The following is a 15,137-nucleotide window of genomic DNA, read 5'->3' as shown; positions in this document are numbered from 1 at the left end:
CATATTCATTTCCCATCCTTATTCTACTAGCCTCATACTTCTGAGCTCTCCCAAAACCATTATTCAAGCCGTTATCAATCCTGGGTCACTCCATCTTCTTCTATTAACTCCCCCCACCCCACTCATACACATTGCCACCCAATCTCCTCAGATGTTAACTCCACAAGATCCATGGGTTTTGCTCCTCTGGCTCTTGATCAGGTGGTCTGCACCACTAGTGACTAACTAAGCCAAAGGCAGCCCACCAGCCATGTCTGGTAACCTACTACTACTACCAGGGACTTACTACCTTACTGTCTCCCAATGGCTGCAATAACAAACGTGTTGTTGTCAAACTCCTGGAAAGACACATGAATGCTGAGCTGAATCCAGTTTAATGGGTCTCAAGTTGTGTAGGCTTGAATATATATATATATATATATATATATATATATATATATATATACCATGAGTGCCTCAAGGTCTTTGCTTTGGAAATGAATTTATTTAATTTGGCTTTTTCCTACAAGATTTCTGCCCTTGGAATAACTAGAAAAGTTGCCCAAAGAACAGATGGTGCAGATAGGAAGTACAATACACTAAATATGAGCGACCACATACTGACAGGAATTTTCTGTCCCACTATTTGTTGGCAATGTCCTCCTGGGAGGGCAGTAGCAGCTGTTAGCTGATATGTAAGAGCCAGAAAATCTGTCCTGGGTGTGTGTGGGCAACAAATTGGAAGTGTGTGTGTAAAGAGGCATCAGTGACCCTTATACATTCTGAAGCATGCTCAAACAATTTGGCTTTCCTTTCTCAACAGAGAGACATGGTAAATTTCCTCTGCCTACAGTTAGCTTTGTTTGTAAACCAACAGTTAGGGTCAAGAAAGTATACCAAGGCAGGATCTACACTACTGCTTTAAAGCGCTTCATAACAGTTTTGACAACTGTTGGGGCCCAGGACACACTCTATATACAGTCAGTTGTCAAAACTGTTATAAAGCGCTTTAAAGCAGTGGTGTAGATCTGGCCAGCTTAACTCAAAAATACCAGGCCTCAAGAGCTTAACATACAATACAAATGAGACAATGGCACAGATAACGACAGTACTTACGTGATGAGCATAGACTGGTTCTCACGATCTGGAAGATAAGGAGCAATTGTTCAACTTAAAACATGACTTTTAGACACTACAGGTTGTCTGCCACTTGCATGGGTCCCTTCATTCTCAAATTGTTATCCTTGAGTTTTTTTTATAAATCTCAGTAGTTTCAGCTGAGAAGGTAAATTAGAACTGGCAATCAGCTATGCTCAATTTTATGGCCACATTTCCATATACATTTTCATAGCCTCGCAGACTAATTGAACTGTCTTCATCAAAAGGCTATAGCCCTGTGTGGATCTTCAGTGAACATTGAAAAAGCACTACCCGGGGGGCGGGGGGGCAGGGCAAAGGGGGCAGGGTCAAAGACAAAATGGGCAGGGCCAAAACATGTTCTAGGGGTCCTCTAAATAAGCAATTTATTGCACACTCTTGATTGGCCACTCACTGAAGCGTTCAAGTTGATTTCATGACATCCTCAACAACCAGGATATCTCCCATGGAATCCGCTAGAAGTCCCAGGATAAAAAGAACCACTTTTAAGGTGGTAATAGTCAGGAAACAGCAGGATCTTCCATGACTAGATAGCGCTGTCTTGATAGAACTCAATGGAAATGACCGTAGGGGAAGTATTCAATTCAAAACCCTTGTCAAAACAGGAATATTCCTGTTGAATATTCTCTAATATTACAGAAGTTTTAAAGTGTGTTTCTTCTGGCTCAGTGTGTAAAGTAGCATTCCCCGACCTGGTGTCCTCCAGATGTTTTGCACTACAGCTTCCAGCATTCCTGACAATTAGCCATGCTGGCTGGGACTGATGGGAGTTGAAATCTAAAACATCTGGCGGGTACCAGGTTGGGGAAGGCTGGTGAAAAGGATGGGCCCAGTGGAGTCTGGTGGCTTTGATGTCAGTGGGCCTGTGAAACTGCTCTGGGTTTCAGTCAGAACCATTCAGAACTCTAAAGGAGCTATCCAAGGTATGAACCTCCACTTTCAATTCCTTCCTCAGAGCAGTTTTATGACAGGACAGGTAGGATACTTACTGCGTAACATGTCATTGTAGGCATTGTCTGCAATGGAGTAGATGTGGGGTGGGGACTCAGACCTTCGCTTGCCCTTATAGGCTGCTACAACAGGAGCAGTATAGACTGGAAGCCATTTATATGGGTTTATGGTGACACAGAACAAGCCTGAATAGGTCTGAGAGGAAAGAAAAAAATCCGGGTATGAAGAGGGCATTAAATTGTAACCACAACAAATGTTCATTAGAAGAAATGCACTCTTCTAAAATCACTTTGCTTGTAACCCTCCACTGAAATCTGAATTGGGACCCCTGCTTGGGAAGTGGTCTTGATATTTGCTCACTCTTCTCAATCAAGTATTGCCAAACAAATACACACACACAAACACACACATGTATTCTGGACTTGTTTATCTCATTTTCTAAGTGTGAGTCTAATCAAAAGTACAGTGCAGCTATCCCATGTGTCTATACCAGAAATGGAGGGACATATCGTGAAAATTAAAGGTGGGGAAACTCATGACACAAACCTTGCTATTTGGGATAGCAAAAGAATACATGAGAAACAATGCTTCAATATTGTCATTTTAAATGTTTTAATATTGGAATATTTTAATATACTTTTAACTTTTGTATTTCTCTATAGGTTTTTAATATATAGGTTTTAAATTTTGTAATGCCGCCTTGAGGCCCAGGATTGAGCAAAAGGAGGGATACAGTAATAATAATAATAATAATAATAATAATAATAATGATGATGATGATGATGATGATGATGAATAGGGAGACATCTGTTCTGGCCAATACTAGTCTTTTGATTCACACATGCAATGCGGTACACACAAGAGAATTTACTTCTCTTACTTACATAAATCATCCATTTGGAATAGCGCCGTTTCAGGTTATGCAGCACAGAGGCCTCATTGAGGTGAGTTAACATGGCCATGTCTTCAATCATGTCAAATTTGGGAGGATTCATTTGTTGAATGTCATCCTCCTTAACAACAACAGTCTGTAGGGATCAAACAAAAGCATGTTGCTTAATGGATGCTACAAGATCCTATGCATCTTCAGCTTGTAACAACTGAGGGTTAAATTCAACATCATGCAAGTGGAATTCTGCTCACGCAACAGGACTTCTCCTTGGTCTCTTCCCCTATGCAGCCACCACCACCCCATTCCCCTGCAAATGTACTCTGGAGAATTCTCCAACCATCTGGAGCAAATTTGAGGGAGACAGGGGAATCTGTTTTGCCAGTAGTTTCCATTCCGCAACTGGTTGGCCAACTTTGCCTCCAATCCTGAACGATTAGCTCCTTAAACACATAGAAAATCCAAAGGGAGACATCAACATGAAATTGCTGACTAGAACATATCAGGAAGTTTGATTCTATTTGCTTATGCTTGATTTAAAACAAGTATTTTCCACTACAGGTGTTTAACTTACCCTAGCAAAACTAGGATGATTGTATGTTGTGAATAGTCACATCAAGTTGCTTATCTTAAGCCCTGCACAGAAGTTTCACAGATTGTACTTCTGGCATTTGGTAGCTAATTATTATTATTATTTATTTATTTATATAGCACCATCAATGTACATGGTGCTGTACAGATTGGCCTCATTGTTTACTTTTCTGCTGTCTATGTGCTTTTCTACATAAAGCTTTAATCAGATGTTAATCCAGTGTATCTAATCTCAGTTTCATTGCAGAGTTGAGATCCAAGCACTACCAGAAGAGTTTTTTTCTTTCCTGCTTTTCTACTACAAAACCTCTAGGTGGCACTGCGGTACAGCAGAATAGTGCAAATACACAAGTGGGGAAAGTGTTTTCTTTCGGTTTTACAATTAAATACCACACTTTCCCTGCTCTAAAATAAATGCTGAAAGTGCTCTTCAGGCACAGCAGTTAAACTGGAGGGTCACGTCATCTAAGGAACCCGTAAACAATCATGAGTAGGAAAGTCAAGCACACAATTAATGCCTTGTGTAAAAAAGCTCCTCTCTCTCTCTCTCTCTCTCTCTCACACACACACACACACACACACAAGCCAACTGAGGATAATGCTTCACACACTTGATGAAGTAGGCTGTAGTCCACAAATGCTTATGTCATAACAACTCTGTTAGCCTTTAAGATGCCCCAAGTTTCTTTCTGAAATATCCCTCCCACTCCAGCTGTGACAGTTTTTAGCATTGTCTCCTACAATTTTTGTTGTGTTTTTATTTTGTTGGGTTTTCGTTGAGTACTGTACACTGTCCTGGGAAAATAATAAGAATCCTTGTTTTTCCTGCAACAGATTAGAAGCACACATAACTGTATGCAGGTTTAGGCAAACTGGTGCCCTCCAGATTTTCGAACTACAATTCCCATAAGCCCCAGGCAGCATGGCCAATGGTCAGGAATTATGGCAATTGCTGTCCAAAACATCTGGATCCCTCTAGGTATTGGCCCTACACAAGGAACTCCTTTAAGTTAGTTTTCCAACTCTCAATGCTAGATCAGAAATATATGAAGATAGATGGCGGGTCGCAGAGTTGTATTGGGCAATGACTAGCAACCCAATGCTACATATATTTATGTGGGAGTAAATCCCATTGACTTTCAAGAGTGGAGTCTTAGGGATTTAATAGGTCTTAGTCATGTTTTGTCGTGACTCCTGTAATTACACTGCAATTGATCCTAGGGTGTAATGTGGCTGCCGCTGTCATGGGTTTGCACAGATAAATATAACCTAAACAAAATAATATGCCACAGGGTTTTAATCAGAAAAGATTTGAGGTTATTTAGACAAACAGCTGAAGTGTACAATTCATTATAATAACTGGATTTAGTTTGATCCTATAAATCCAAGAACTGGAATAACTATCATATTATACATCTGTGCCTGATTAGAATGAATTGCATTTAACAAATGTTACTGCTCATCTGAAAAGAAAACAGCCTTGCCAGTAGTAGCTTAATTAGGCAGACATGTCTTGTGGTTAAAAACATAATTACAGAATGAGGAGTCTAAAGGATTACAGGGAGCATATAACTCCCCTGTTAAACAGCTCCACTGGCTTCCAGTCTTCTTCCGGGCACAATTCAAAGTGCTGGTTATGACCTGTAAAGCCCTATACGGCTCGGGTCCAAGTTATCTGAAAGACAGTATTCTCCCTTACGAGCCTGCCTGTCCTCTGAATCTTCAGGGAAGACCCTTCTGTCGGTCCCATCACCATCACAGGCATGCCTGGTGGGAACGTGGGAGAGGGCCTTCTCGGTGGTTTCCCCCGGGCTCTGGAACTCCCTTCGCAGGGAAGGTAGACTGGCTCCCTCCTTGGTGTGCTTCTGGAGGCAGGCAAAACCTTCTTTGTTCCAGCAAGCCTTTGGGGAGTAGCTTGGACCTCTGCTTATGCACTGTTTATGTATTGAATTGATGATGATGATGATGATGATGATGATGATGATGATGATTTGTATTTTAAATGTTTTTAAATGTTTTAATATTGCAGCATGTTTAATTGTATTTTTAACTTTTGTATATCTCCATTTATATGTTTTAACTGTACATGTTTTAATTTGTAAAGCCACCTTGAGTCCCAGTATTGGGAGAAAGTCAGGAAGAACATAATAATAATAATAATAATAATAATAATAATAATAATAATAATAATAATAATAATAAGACACATAGCTAGGCATTGACAGAAGTGAGCTGAGAGGTGGTTAACTGGTCCCAAGGACTGAGAACAATATTTTCTGTGCATCCTTCATTTATGTACTTTGTTATTAATATAAAGATTCTAAGTCACACTATCACTTAGTCAAGATGATTAACAAAGATATTAGAAATGATAACTCATGCCAAAATAGATATTTTAAAATACGAATAAAATTTCTATGACGCTTATATCTAAACCAATAACTCTCTTATCCCTAATTATCAACTGCATGATTTACATTAACATATGAAGCCGCCTTATAATGTCAGATAGGGGCTTCTCAGGGGTGGCATTCCGACTGTAGAATCCTTTCACCTGGACCAGGGATAGGCAACTTAGTGTCCATGGGCACCAATGTGCTTTCAAACACCTTCCTTTGTGCCCACTGAGACTTGTCCGTTGTGACCAGCTATGCAAACCCGTTGTGGCCATTTCATTGTTGAGTCCAGGACAGTTTGTCAAATTTCTAAATGTGCCCAAAGACCCAAAACATTGCGTTTGGACACAAGTTGAAAACTTCTTTTATTTGCTGTTAAGTGTCAGCAAACTCCTGGTGTTTGAGTAATGCTATTTTTAATCACTTGATTGCTGGTTTGTTACTGATAGCTTTATTGTTGGTTTATATATAAACAATTTTAATACAAGTACTTATAAAAACTGAAATTCAATCCGGACAAGACTGAGATGCTGTTAGTGGGTGGTTGTTCTGACAGGATGGAGAGCGTTCAACCTGTTATGGATGGGGTTACATTCCCCCTGAAGGAGCAAGTTTGTAGCTTGGGGGTTCTCCTAGAACCATCTCTCACTTGAGGCTAGTGTGGCCTCGGTGGCACAGAGTGCCACCTACCAACTTCGGTTGGTAGCCCAACTATGCCCGTATTTAGGGAGAGATAACTTGGCTTCAGTTGTCTACGGTCTGGTAACCTCTAAGTTAGATTACTGCAATGCACTCTACGTGGGGCTGCCTTTGAAGACTGTTCAGAATCTGCAACTTGTGCAAAATGTGGTGGCCAGATTGATAACGGAACCAGGAAGTTCAAACATATTAGACAGACTCTGGCCTGTTTGCATTAGCTATCTGTATGTTCCCACGCTTAATTCAAGGTACTGGTTCTAACGTATAAAGCCTTACATAGCTCGGGACCACAATACCTGATGGAACGCCTCTCCTGTATGCTACGCTCAACATCTAAGGTCATCCTCCAGATGCCTATACCAAGGGAGGCTCAGAAGACAGCAACCAGGGAGAGGGAATTCTTGGTGGTAGCCCCTCAATTATGGAATGGTCTCCCTAACAAAGCCTACCCGGCACCAACATCATTATCTTTTCAGCACCAGGTCAAGACTTTCCTCTTTTCCCAGGCATTATGATGAGTTTTAATCGATCCTAGATCTGTTATTTAGGTTTGGCTTACATCTCAATCTTGTTTAAGATATATGTTGTTTTTGTGTATACTCTCTCAGAATTTATGGTTTTAATTTTTTTATATAGTTTTTAATGCTTACGTTTTTGTAAATTGCCCAGAGAGCTTCAGCTATGGGGTAGTATAGAAATATAATAATAATAATAATAATAATAATAATAATAATAATAATAATAATAATGCAGTTGGCAAGCATCATTTTAAAAGAAACATTTCTCCTTCTCTTACACTTAATGAGGACCATCTTCTAAGATGATGTCTTTTATGACACACATCATTTGTCCATCACTTAAAAATAAAGGATACTTTTTGCTTTAGTACTATTGCTTTTCCTCATATGCCAATTTAGAGCTTCTTCAGATGGAGGAAATCACATTTCTCTACCTTCACTTTGCCTCCTGCTTCTGTCTCACAACAGAGATGATCACTTTCCTCTTTCTTCTCACAGGGAAGAAAGAGGAAGCAAGCAATGTCCATGTGGCCCACTGAGTGGGCGTTTTTATCCCGCAGCTTCTCCTGCATACAGCAGGAAATGGCAGCAAGTACTGTTATAGCCAGAAGAATCAGATTTTCTGGATGGTATTTTGAAGTGGAAAAAAGAGCAGAAGGAGCAGGAGACACACAGGAGGATTGCTACGTCATCAAAATATCCTGCAAAGAACCATGAGTGTGCAATAAAACACTTGTCTGAAGAAGCTCTTAATTCATGAATTGATTAATCAAGTAATAGTCATATGATTAATTAATGAAGGGGGCAATCCAATACATGTTTAGACAGGAAAATGTCCTACAACTCCCAGCATTCTCCAAGCCGCCATGCTGGGAGTCGCAGGACTTCTTTCTGTCTAAACATACATAGGATTGCAACCTAAGATTTCTTTAATTGGATGACAGCCCCAGGAATACCAGATTTTTGAGCAGCTGCTACACTATTAAAAGCTATCCAGCATTCTTTGATCTTGAGAGGGATGACTTAATCACAGGCAGTAAAAACCAAAGTAAGATCAGAACTTTATGAAGTTTATTACTGTTTACACTGAAGTTACAACTGAGTAGATTAATAAACTACAGAAATCAAACACTGATATCATCGCCATGTTGCTAGCCTATCCACCAAATGAGTATTGGGAAAAAGGCGGATGAGGATGAGGATGAGGATGTCCTTTCTAGGCCATTCAATCTAAGAAAAATGAAATCATGTGGAGGGGGAAGCATATGTATGTGCATGGAATCTCCATAGACAATCGAATGAAGATGTGTGGGTAGAGGGCAGAGCCTGCTATTGCAATGCTCAATTATCCTGGAAAGGGCTAGTGTAATTCTAGAATTTATCAAGGATTAGCTGTTGAATGCATTAAAATGCCATGAAATAGATTTTTAAAAACTGAATAATTTGTTGTTAGCAATGTTCATAGTACTAGCAGCAGCATTTATTTCGCTTGTTATAAACAAGGTAGTCAAATTCACTGAAAGCTCATTGGTTGAGGCAGTTCTAATATAAATACATCGCTTAAGAAAAAATAATTTAGATTTTTCCTATTTCCTGGGAACTTAATGGCTGAATTGTGAGGTAACATAGTCTATTATTTTCTGAAGCTAGCTAGATAATCAAATCCACTGTTGCCCTGGTTTTATTACAGTCATCAATTTCACTAATTTTCTTTTCTTGTACTTTTGAGATAATGCATGTGTACTTTGCAAACTTATGAAAAAGCATGACAAAAATTCAATGTATTTAATATCTTGGTGCATTCAGGAAGGAGGTCAAGAAACATCTTTTAAAATTGGGTTTTTAAGTTGTTGCTGTGGTTTTTAATGTTGCTTCCAATGTTTCACTATGTTTTCATTTAATTATGGTTTTTGTGTTTTGAACTTTTTGTATACCGCCTTGGTAGATCCCAGAAGGGCAGTTTAGAAATGCAATAAAAATAAATAAATGAATAAATATTTATTTGTTTTTATTTTTAAAAAAAAATACCTTACATTACAGCAAAGACTGAATTATTGCTCCCCTGTGATTCCATTTCATGCTGCTACAGTAATGTTTAACACTACAGGGAAGATCATGTGATAAGAAATGATATTGAGGTTACTTCCAGTATTAGGATGTGTGTGTGTACTTGTGTGTGTGTGTTAACATAACAGTTGTAATAACCAGCACATTGTCCTCTTCACATATGATTTCTCCCAAAAGATCAGTGTAGGCTGCCACCATGGAAGAGAGTTAACCACATCACTCTTTTAACATAAGAACTCGTTTTGATTATTGACCATTTCAGAACTCTCAATAAGTATTTCAGACAATATGCTATGTTTAAATACATCTTCTTTCCCTTCTTTCCCCTTCTATGTGATTACATGCACACATGCCTTGCCTTTCTGGTTCCTCTATCTCTCCCCCCCCCCCCCAATACCTGTCTACTAGTTGGCAAATTACCTTTTTATCTTTGGTTTCTACGGTGACTTTGCCACCTGAGGTTTCTTTTATTTCAACTTCAATATATGCTTGCTTTTCATCTGGGATCCAGGCCCTCTTCTTTCCTTTATTATCCCCAAAAGAGACAAGAGAAAAAAGAACATTACAAGATCTAGGAACACTGAACTAATTTCATTTTTCAATCGTTGGAGATGGAACCATTGGATGTTGCATGATAATTTCTATCTAATTTCTCCCCATTTTTTTTAGGATTGATATGGGCATTTTACTGTTAAATTATGTTTACACATTTAAAACTAAATAAAATTAATAGATTATAAGTAAATCACAAAACTAGGGCTAGAGCTGAGATAATTGGGCTGGGAATACTTAAGCAAACTTTCTAAATTCAAATTCATTTGCAAAACTTTGAGTCAAAATATTCCTATTTGAAAACTTTAATGATTGAATTCTCAATTACAATGAGGTTGGATCACATGATGGGTTTGATTAGTTTTCTTTTAAAAATAAACAACTTTTTAAGTAGTTGATTTTGATAATTAATTTTTTTAAAAAAACTTTAAAGTATGGATAGTTTTTTTAAAAAAAAATCCTGGTCATATTTCGAATTATTTTAGTTCTACCTAGAGAAAATTTGCATTTGCCTGGATAAATGTCAGTGACCCAAAATTCAAGAAAGTACAGAAGAAATATGAGATGCAATTATAAGAATACTTAAGTTGCTTAAATCCTACTGACTTCAATGGACTTAAGTAGATTAACTGTGTGCACAATTGCAGGCAATTACTATCTTGAATCATTTCAGAACTTGACTAAAAGTTCAATTCTATCCATGTTTAGACAGAAAAAATTCCTACAACTCCCAGCGTTCCCCAGTCAGCTTTATATTTTTCTGTCTAAAACATGTTTCTTTCTGTCTAACCATGCATAGGAGTGCATCCTAAGTATTTCTAGAATGGTGCAATCAGCCCCACTGTAGTTTGCCCTGAGTCAATCCAGAAATGTGTCATTTCTAGTCACAGCTTCAAGAGATGTCTAAACATAGTAGGCTTTTCTAGAATTTGTCCGGGGACATTTATCCATGTTTCTGGATTTGCCCATGACACTTTTATCCTCAAGAGTGCAGTCAGGTGGAAAAAAAGTATTTTAGGACAAACAAAAGCATTATCTTCCCACATTCCTTTTGCATTAGCCTTGAGGTATTTATTCTGAAACAAACCAGATCACCCCTGTAAACTGTAGCAATGGCAGTAGAATAACCCACATGTAATATGATAAAGGCAGGGGTGGAAAGGTGTATGTCAGGAATCTAAGTATCCATTCCTGCAGTAAATTCTAGTGTGGCAGATGGCTAAGAAACAGTTTCCTGAACAAACATTCTCCACATGTTTCTTTTAGTAAGTAGGTATTTCTATCTCACATTCTACTTCCAGAAGCACTTTCTTCACTTGTCCAGTTTGCACATTACTCTAGTGGTGTAGCTGCCACAGCGAACACAAATCACGAGGGCATCTCTCTGAGTGGTTAGCTACAAGTTTGAACCATGTGGCTAGTGGCAGCTATAAGCCTACTTGGAAACCCTCCCAAATGAAGCCTTTCCTGACAGTAGTTGTAACTCTCTCCAATTCATAGAAGCAAGTAACCAGGCTACAGGTATCTTGCATAATGTAAGATCAGAGGAACCACTACATCACCAACATAACATATAAACTGGACTTATGAAGCAGGAGGAAGGGGAATAAAAATCCCTTTCTTGTCTTTTCCATTCACACCAAAATGGCTGAACAAAGGGACAATTTTAAAAGGCTGGGCTATCAGTGATGGCAAAAGCTTCACCTGATAGCGCCCCCTTTAATTAGAGTTAATTTGATCAAGCACAGGGATCATAGGGAGTGATATGTTGGGCAGAAATCCCCATTAGTTCTCATGACTTCGTTGTGGGAAAAAGTGATCAAGCAATGCTATGGATTCCCTAAAGAAGATCTCCCAAATGTGGTGACCTCCAGATGAGTCTGGACTACAATTCCCATCAGTCCCAGTCAGCATGACCAGTGGTCAGGGATGCTGGGGGCTGCAGTCCAGCACATCTGGAGGAGACCAGGTTGAAGAAGATGTCCTAGAGATAGAAACACTAGGAAAGAAAGTAGTGGAGGGGGAGCAGGGCAATGAGCCCCTTCATAACAGCAAATGTTACCTTACCATCAAATGGGATATTGTGATATTTCATCAGTTCCTCATAACTTTTCCGGAGGTACTCAGCAGCCTCCCCAAACTCCGTCATGTCCCGCATACTAGGAGTGGACATCTTGCCTGCCGGAAGGCGACAATGCTGGACAGCAGCAAACAGAAAAGCTGGACACTCTAGTTTATTGAGGAAAAGAGAAGATGCAAACATAGTATTAGTCCACCAGCTGGCTCTGAAGAGCCATAATATTAATATCTTGTGAATTTAGAATTCACAAGAAAATGCTCCCCATCCTCTTTCTGTCCTAAGCATGTAAAAGATTATTTATTTATTTATTTATTTATTTATTATTTAAGATTCCTCCAGTGTCGATTAAGAACTAGAAAATATCATTTCTTTTGGCCAATACAACCAAAAATGTTTCTATAGACGAACATCCAGTGGGCCTGCATTACATCCACCCAGAGTTAATTTGTCACCCTAATGGATCATCTACTCATTTTCTGCTGGGTGAACCGAAGTTGCAAGCCTATACATGCTTCAAATATAATAACACATTCACTCAGTTCAGACAACATGTTTCTCAATTGTGGCTTTAGAACTCCATGGTGGTGTTTTTACACCAGGAAAACCCGACGCAAAAGTGGAGGGTTTTTTAAAAAAACAAAAACACTCCACGCAGAATATCAACGCTGTGCAGAGGAGAGTTCTTGCACAACGGTTGTGTGGCATGTCCTTTGTGGAGTTTTCTGTTGCATTGAGTTGACTTTTTTCACTGGCTACAGACTTCCCTGGCAAGAGTGGCAAAAGGACCGAGTGCTGCTCTAGGAGAGCCACCAGGATTGTTTTTTCACAGCAATGGCTGATGGGATACCATTGGGAGGACTGGGGAGGGAGAGAGGGTGGAGGAACTATCAATCAAACATCATGATAGATTTTACTCAACTCCACAGTAGCCCACAGTCGCACAACGGTGGAGTTAGAACATGTTGTGTGGCGAGTACCCCCTAAAAACTCAACTGTTGAGTGGAGTTTTCACACTGCGTTGACTAACATGTTGTCTGAACTGAGCCATTGTTTCAAGATATGCTCCTTATACACTCCATCACACCTTTATTCCAAATCATAAACATAATGCTAACAATTTAATGTTAATTTAATCCCATAACAACAGATATGGAGTGACTTTACTCTTGCAGAGTCTACTTTCTTTTTTTACTAGATGTATTTTTGAATTTATAAAGCAAGAGCACATAGGATTTCTTGACAATTGACATAATGAATTCATATTAAGTGATCATGAATATGCTTGCTTGCTTAAGTATTTAAGAAGTGCCTTAGTAGATTAGACCAAGTACCAAATAGTCCAGCATTGTTTGCAAGAATCCGCACCATCAGCAGCCACTAGATAGATATTCAACCTAAAATTGATCAGTGATCCACTAGGGCATGTTCATCGATCTTCTGCCCACTCCGGCTACATTAATCCTCCACTCTGATTGAGCTAACATCTGCAGATGTTTCCTACATAAGTGGCAACAGTGATGGCCAGAAGCCCCACATGCTATTATGAAGGCAACCATTAATTGTGCAAAATGAAATACCCAATACGACAAGCTTCCAATATTAGTCTTACATTGCAGCAAGACCATGAACCCTTGCAATACCACTCATCGTTTTCTAGGCATGCTGCTAGTCTGACAAACAGTTCCTGGAGAAACAAATGGCATCCGTCTTCAGTCTCCCCGCTTCTTGAAACAAGGCATCCGTAAAGCACACGGCTGCGCAACTCACATCGCAAGGAATGCACCTTTCCCCTTTTATTTGTCCCTGCGACCTCGCCAACCCTGCACAACCCTCGTGGGTTAGTATCCCAGCCACATGCTTTCTGTTCCCCCTCTTCCCTTTCTTTCTTTTGAAACCATGCTAAGGGAAACAGGGCAATAGTAGCACAGAACAAACGTGCAACACAGACATGCTCTTTGTTACCAACCTTGGCCACGGGGCTGAGTGACTGTGTGTGTGTGCGCTGTGAAGCCCCTTTTTATTGTGTCTGTCAAGGTCAGGGTAGGGAGAGATATGTCAGAAATTCCCATGTGTCATATCCACACAGCTCCATTGGTGCTGCTGTCCTACTGCCCATAGAGACACAAAAGGCAAACTTTTATCTCTCTGCAGATGCAGTCTGGTTATTTTTACTCCTGTATTGTCAGGCGACTACAAAGGCAAGGGGGGTGAGGGGTAGGGAGGCCTCCAGTTCTGAGAGCAGCACAACACTCTCGGAGCCCTTCTATTCTAGAAGAGGAACACAACAAAGTACAGCCATACCATCCATGGAGGCTGGCGGCTCCGACATCAGTGGGGCAATGAAGCTGCTTCTGCTCCTTGAATAGCTGCTTCAGAGTTCTGACTGGTTCGAAATGAAACCCAGAATGGATTCACCACCTCACTGACATCAGAGCCACCAGCCTCCACTGCACACAGTCTTTTCCTGTGATTTCCGCTTCGGACCACCTTGGCTAGTACTTACCTTCACTACCAGGAGGATAATTGCTGAATAGGATCCATGGATCATTCGTTGTCCAATGCAATAGTAATTTTAAAAAGCAGATGCAAAAGTGGTAGTGGAAGTGTTTTTTCCAGCCTTGCTTGGGGATCAACGCCCTTTCTTTTCATTTCATTTCGTTTCGTTTCTTACTTTTCTATACCGACCAATAGCCTCCAGGCAGTTTACAAAGATTGAAACTCTAAAAATCGATAATATAAAAACGTAATATAAAAAAACATCAACATACAAAAAACATAAAAACAATTGTAAACAATTAACAATTTAAAAAAAACCAGGATTCATTTCAGAGAATTTGATTTAATAATATATCTGAGTTTAGGTGGAATGAAAGAGAATGAAAGAAACTGGATCCGGTTCACCTTTTATGTAGTTGCTATTTCCCCCACTTTTTCTGTTTTAAAAGAGGTTTCTGACAACACAGTTTATAAAAACAAATATTTCAAATATCCAACAAAGAAAGAAAATATAAAACAAGGTGGGGGAGGAAAAAAGAGAAAGAGAAAACCCTACAGGCTTTCCTTCCCAACAGATCAACTTGTGAATACACATCCCAGAATGTGGAGTGCTTGAATCACTCCCACTAAGCCCTGGCTTGAAATGTCCAATATGGAGATCCCATGATGTTCATTACAAACTCGATTGGCTGTAACATCAGTTTACTAATGTCCAGAAACTACCCATAATAACCAGGTACTGTTTCTGTACTGTTCTATAG

General features: G+C 39.5%; 1 protein-coding gene across 1 annotated transcript in view; it reads right to left on the bottom strand.

The window, feature by feature from the left end:
- The window catches only part of MYH7B (myosin heavy chain 7B), a 64,106-nt gene extending 52,081 nt beyond the window's left edge, over window positions 1–12,025 (bottom strand). Inside the window, exons 1-5 of the mRNA XM_063144924.1 lie at window positions 11,868–12,025; window positions 9,669–9,772; window positions 2,973–3,116; window positions 2,127–2,283; window positions 1,096–1,123 (exon numbers count right to left, since the gene is read on the bottom strand). Of these exons, the coding sequence (XP_063000994.1) occupies window positions 1,096–1,123; window positions 2,127–2,283; window positions 2,973–3,116; window positions 9,669–9,772; window positions 11,868–11,973 (539 nt within the window). The 5' untranslated portion in view covers window positions 11,974–12,025. The remainder of the gene's footprint in view (window positions 1–1,095; window positions 1,124–2,126; window positions 2,284–2,972; window positions 3,117–9,668; window positions 9,773–11,867) is intronic.
- Between the last annotated feature and the right edge of the window lie 3,112 nt (window positions 12,026–15,137).

The sequence above is a fragment of the Elgaria multicarinata genome, chromosome 1 (genome assembly GCF_023053635.1).
Source record: "Elgaria multicarinata webbii isolate HBS135686 ecotype San Diego chromosome 1, rElgMul1.1.pri, whole genome shotgun sequence".
In the NCBI taxonomy this organism is placed as follows: Eukaryota; Metazoa; Chordata; class Lepidosauria; order Squamata; family Anguidae; genus Elgaria; species Elgaria multicarinata.
The sequence above is the reverse complement of the archived record's forward strand: the minus strand, read 5'-3'. Positions and strand labels throughout refer to the sequence as shown.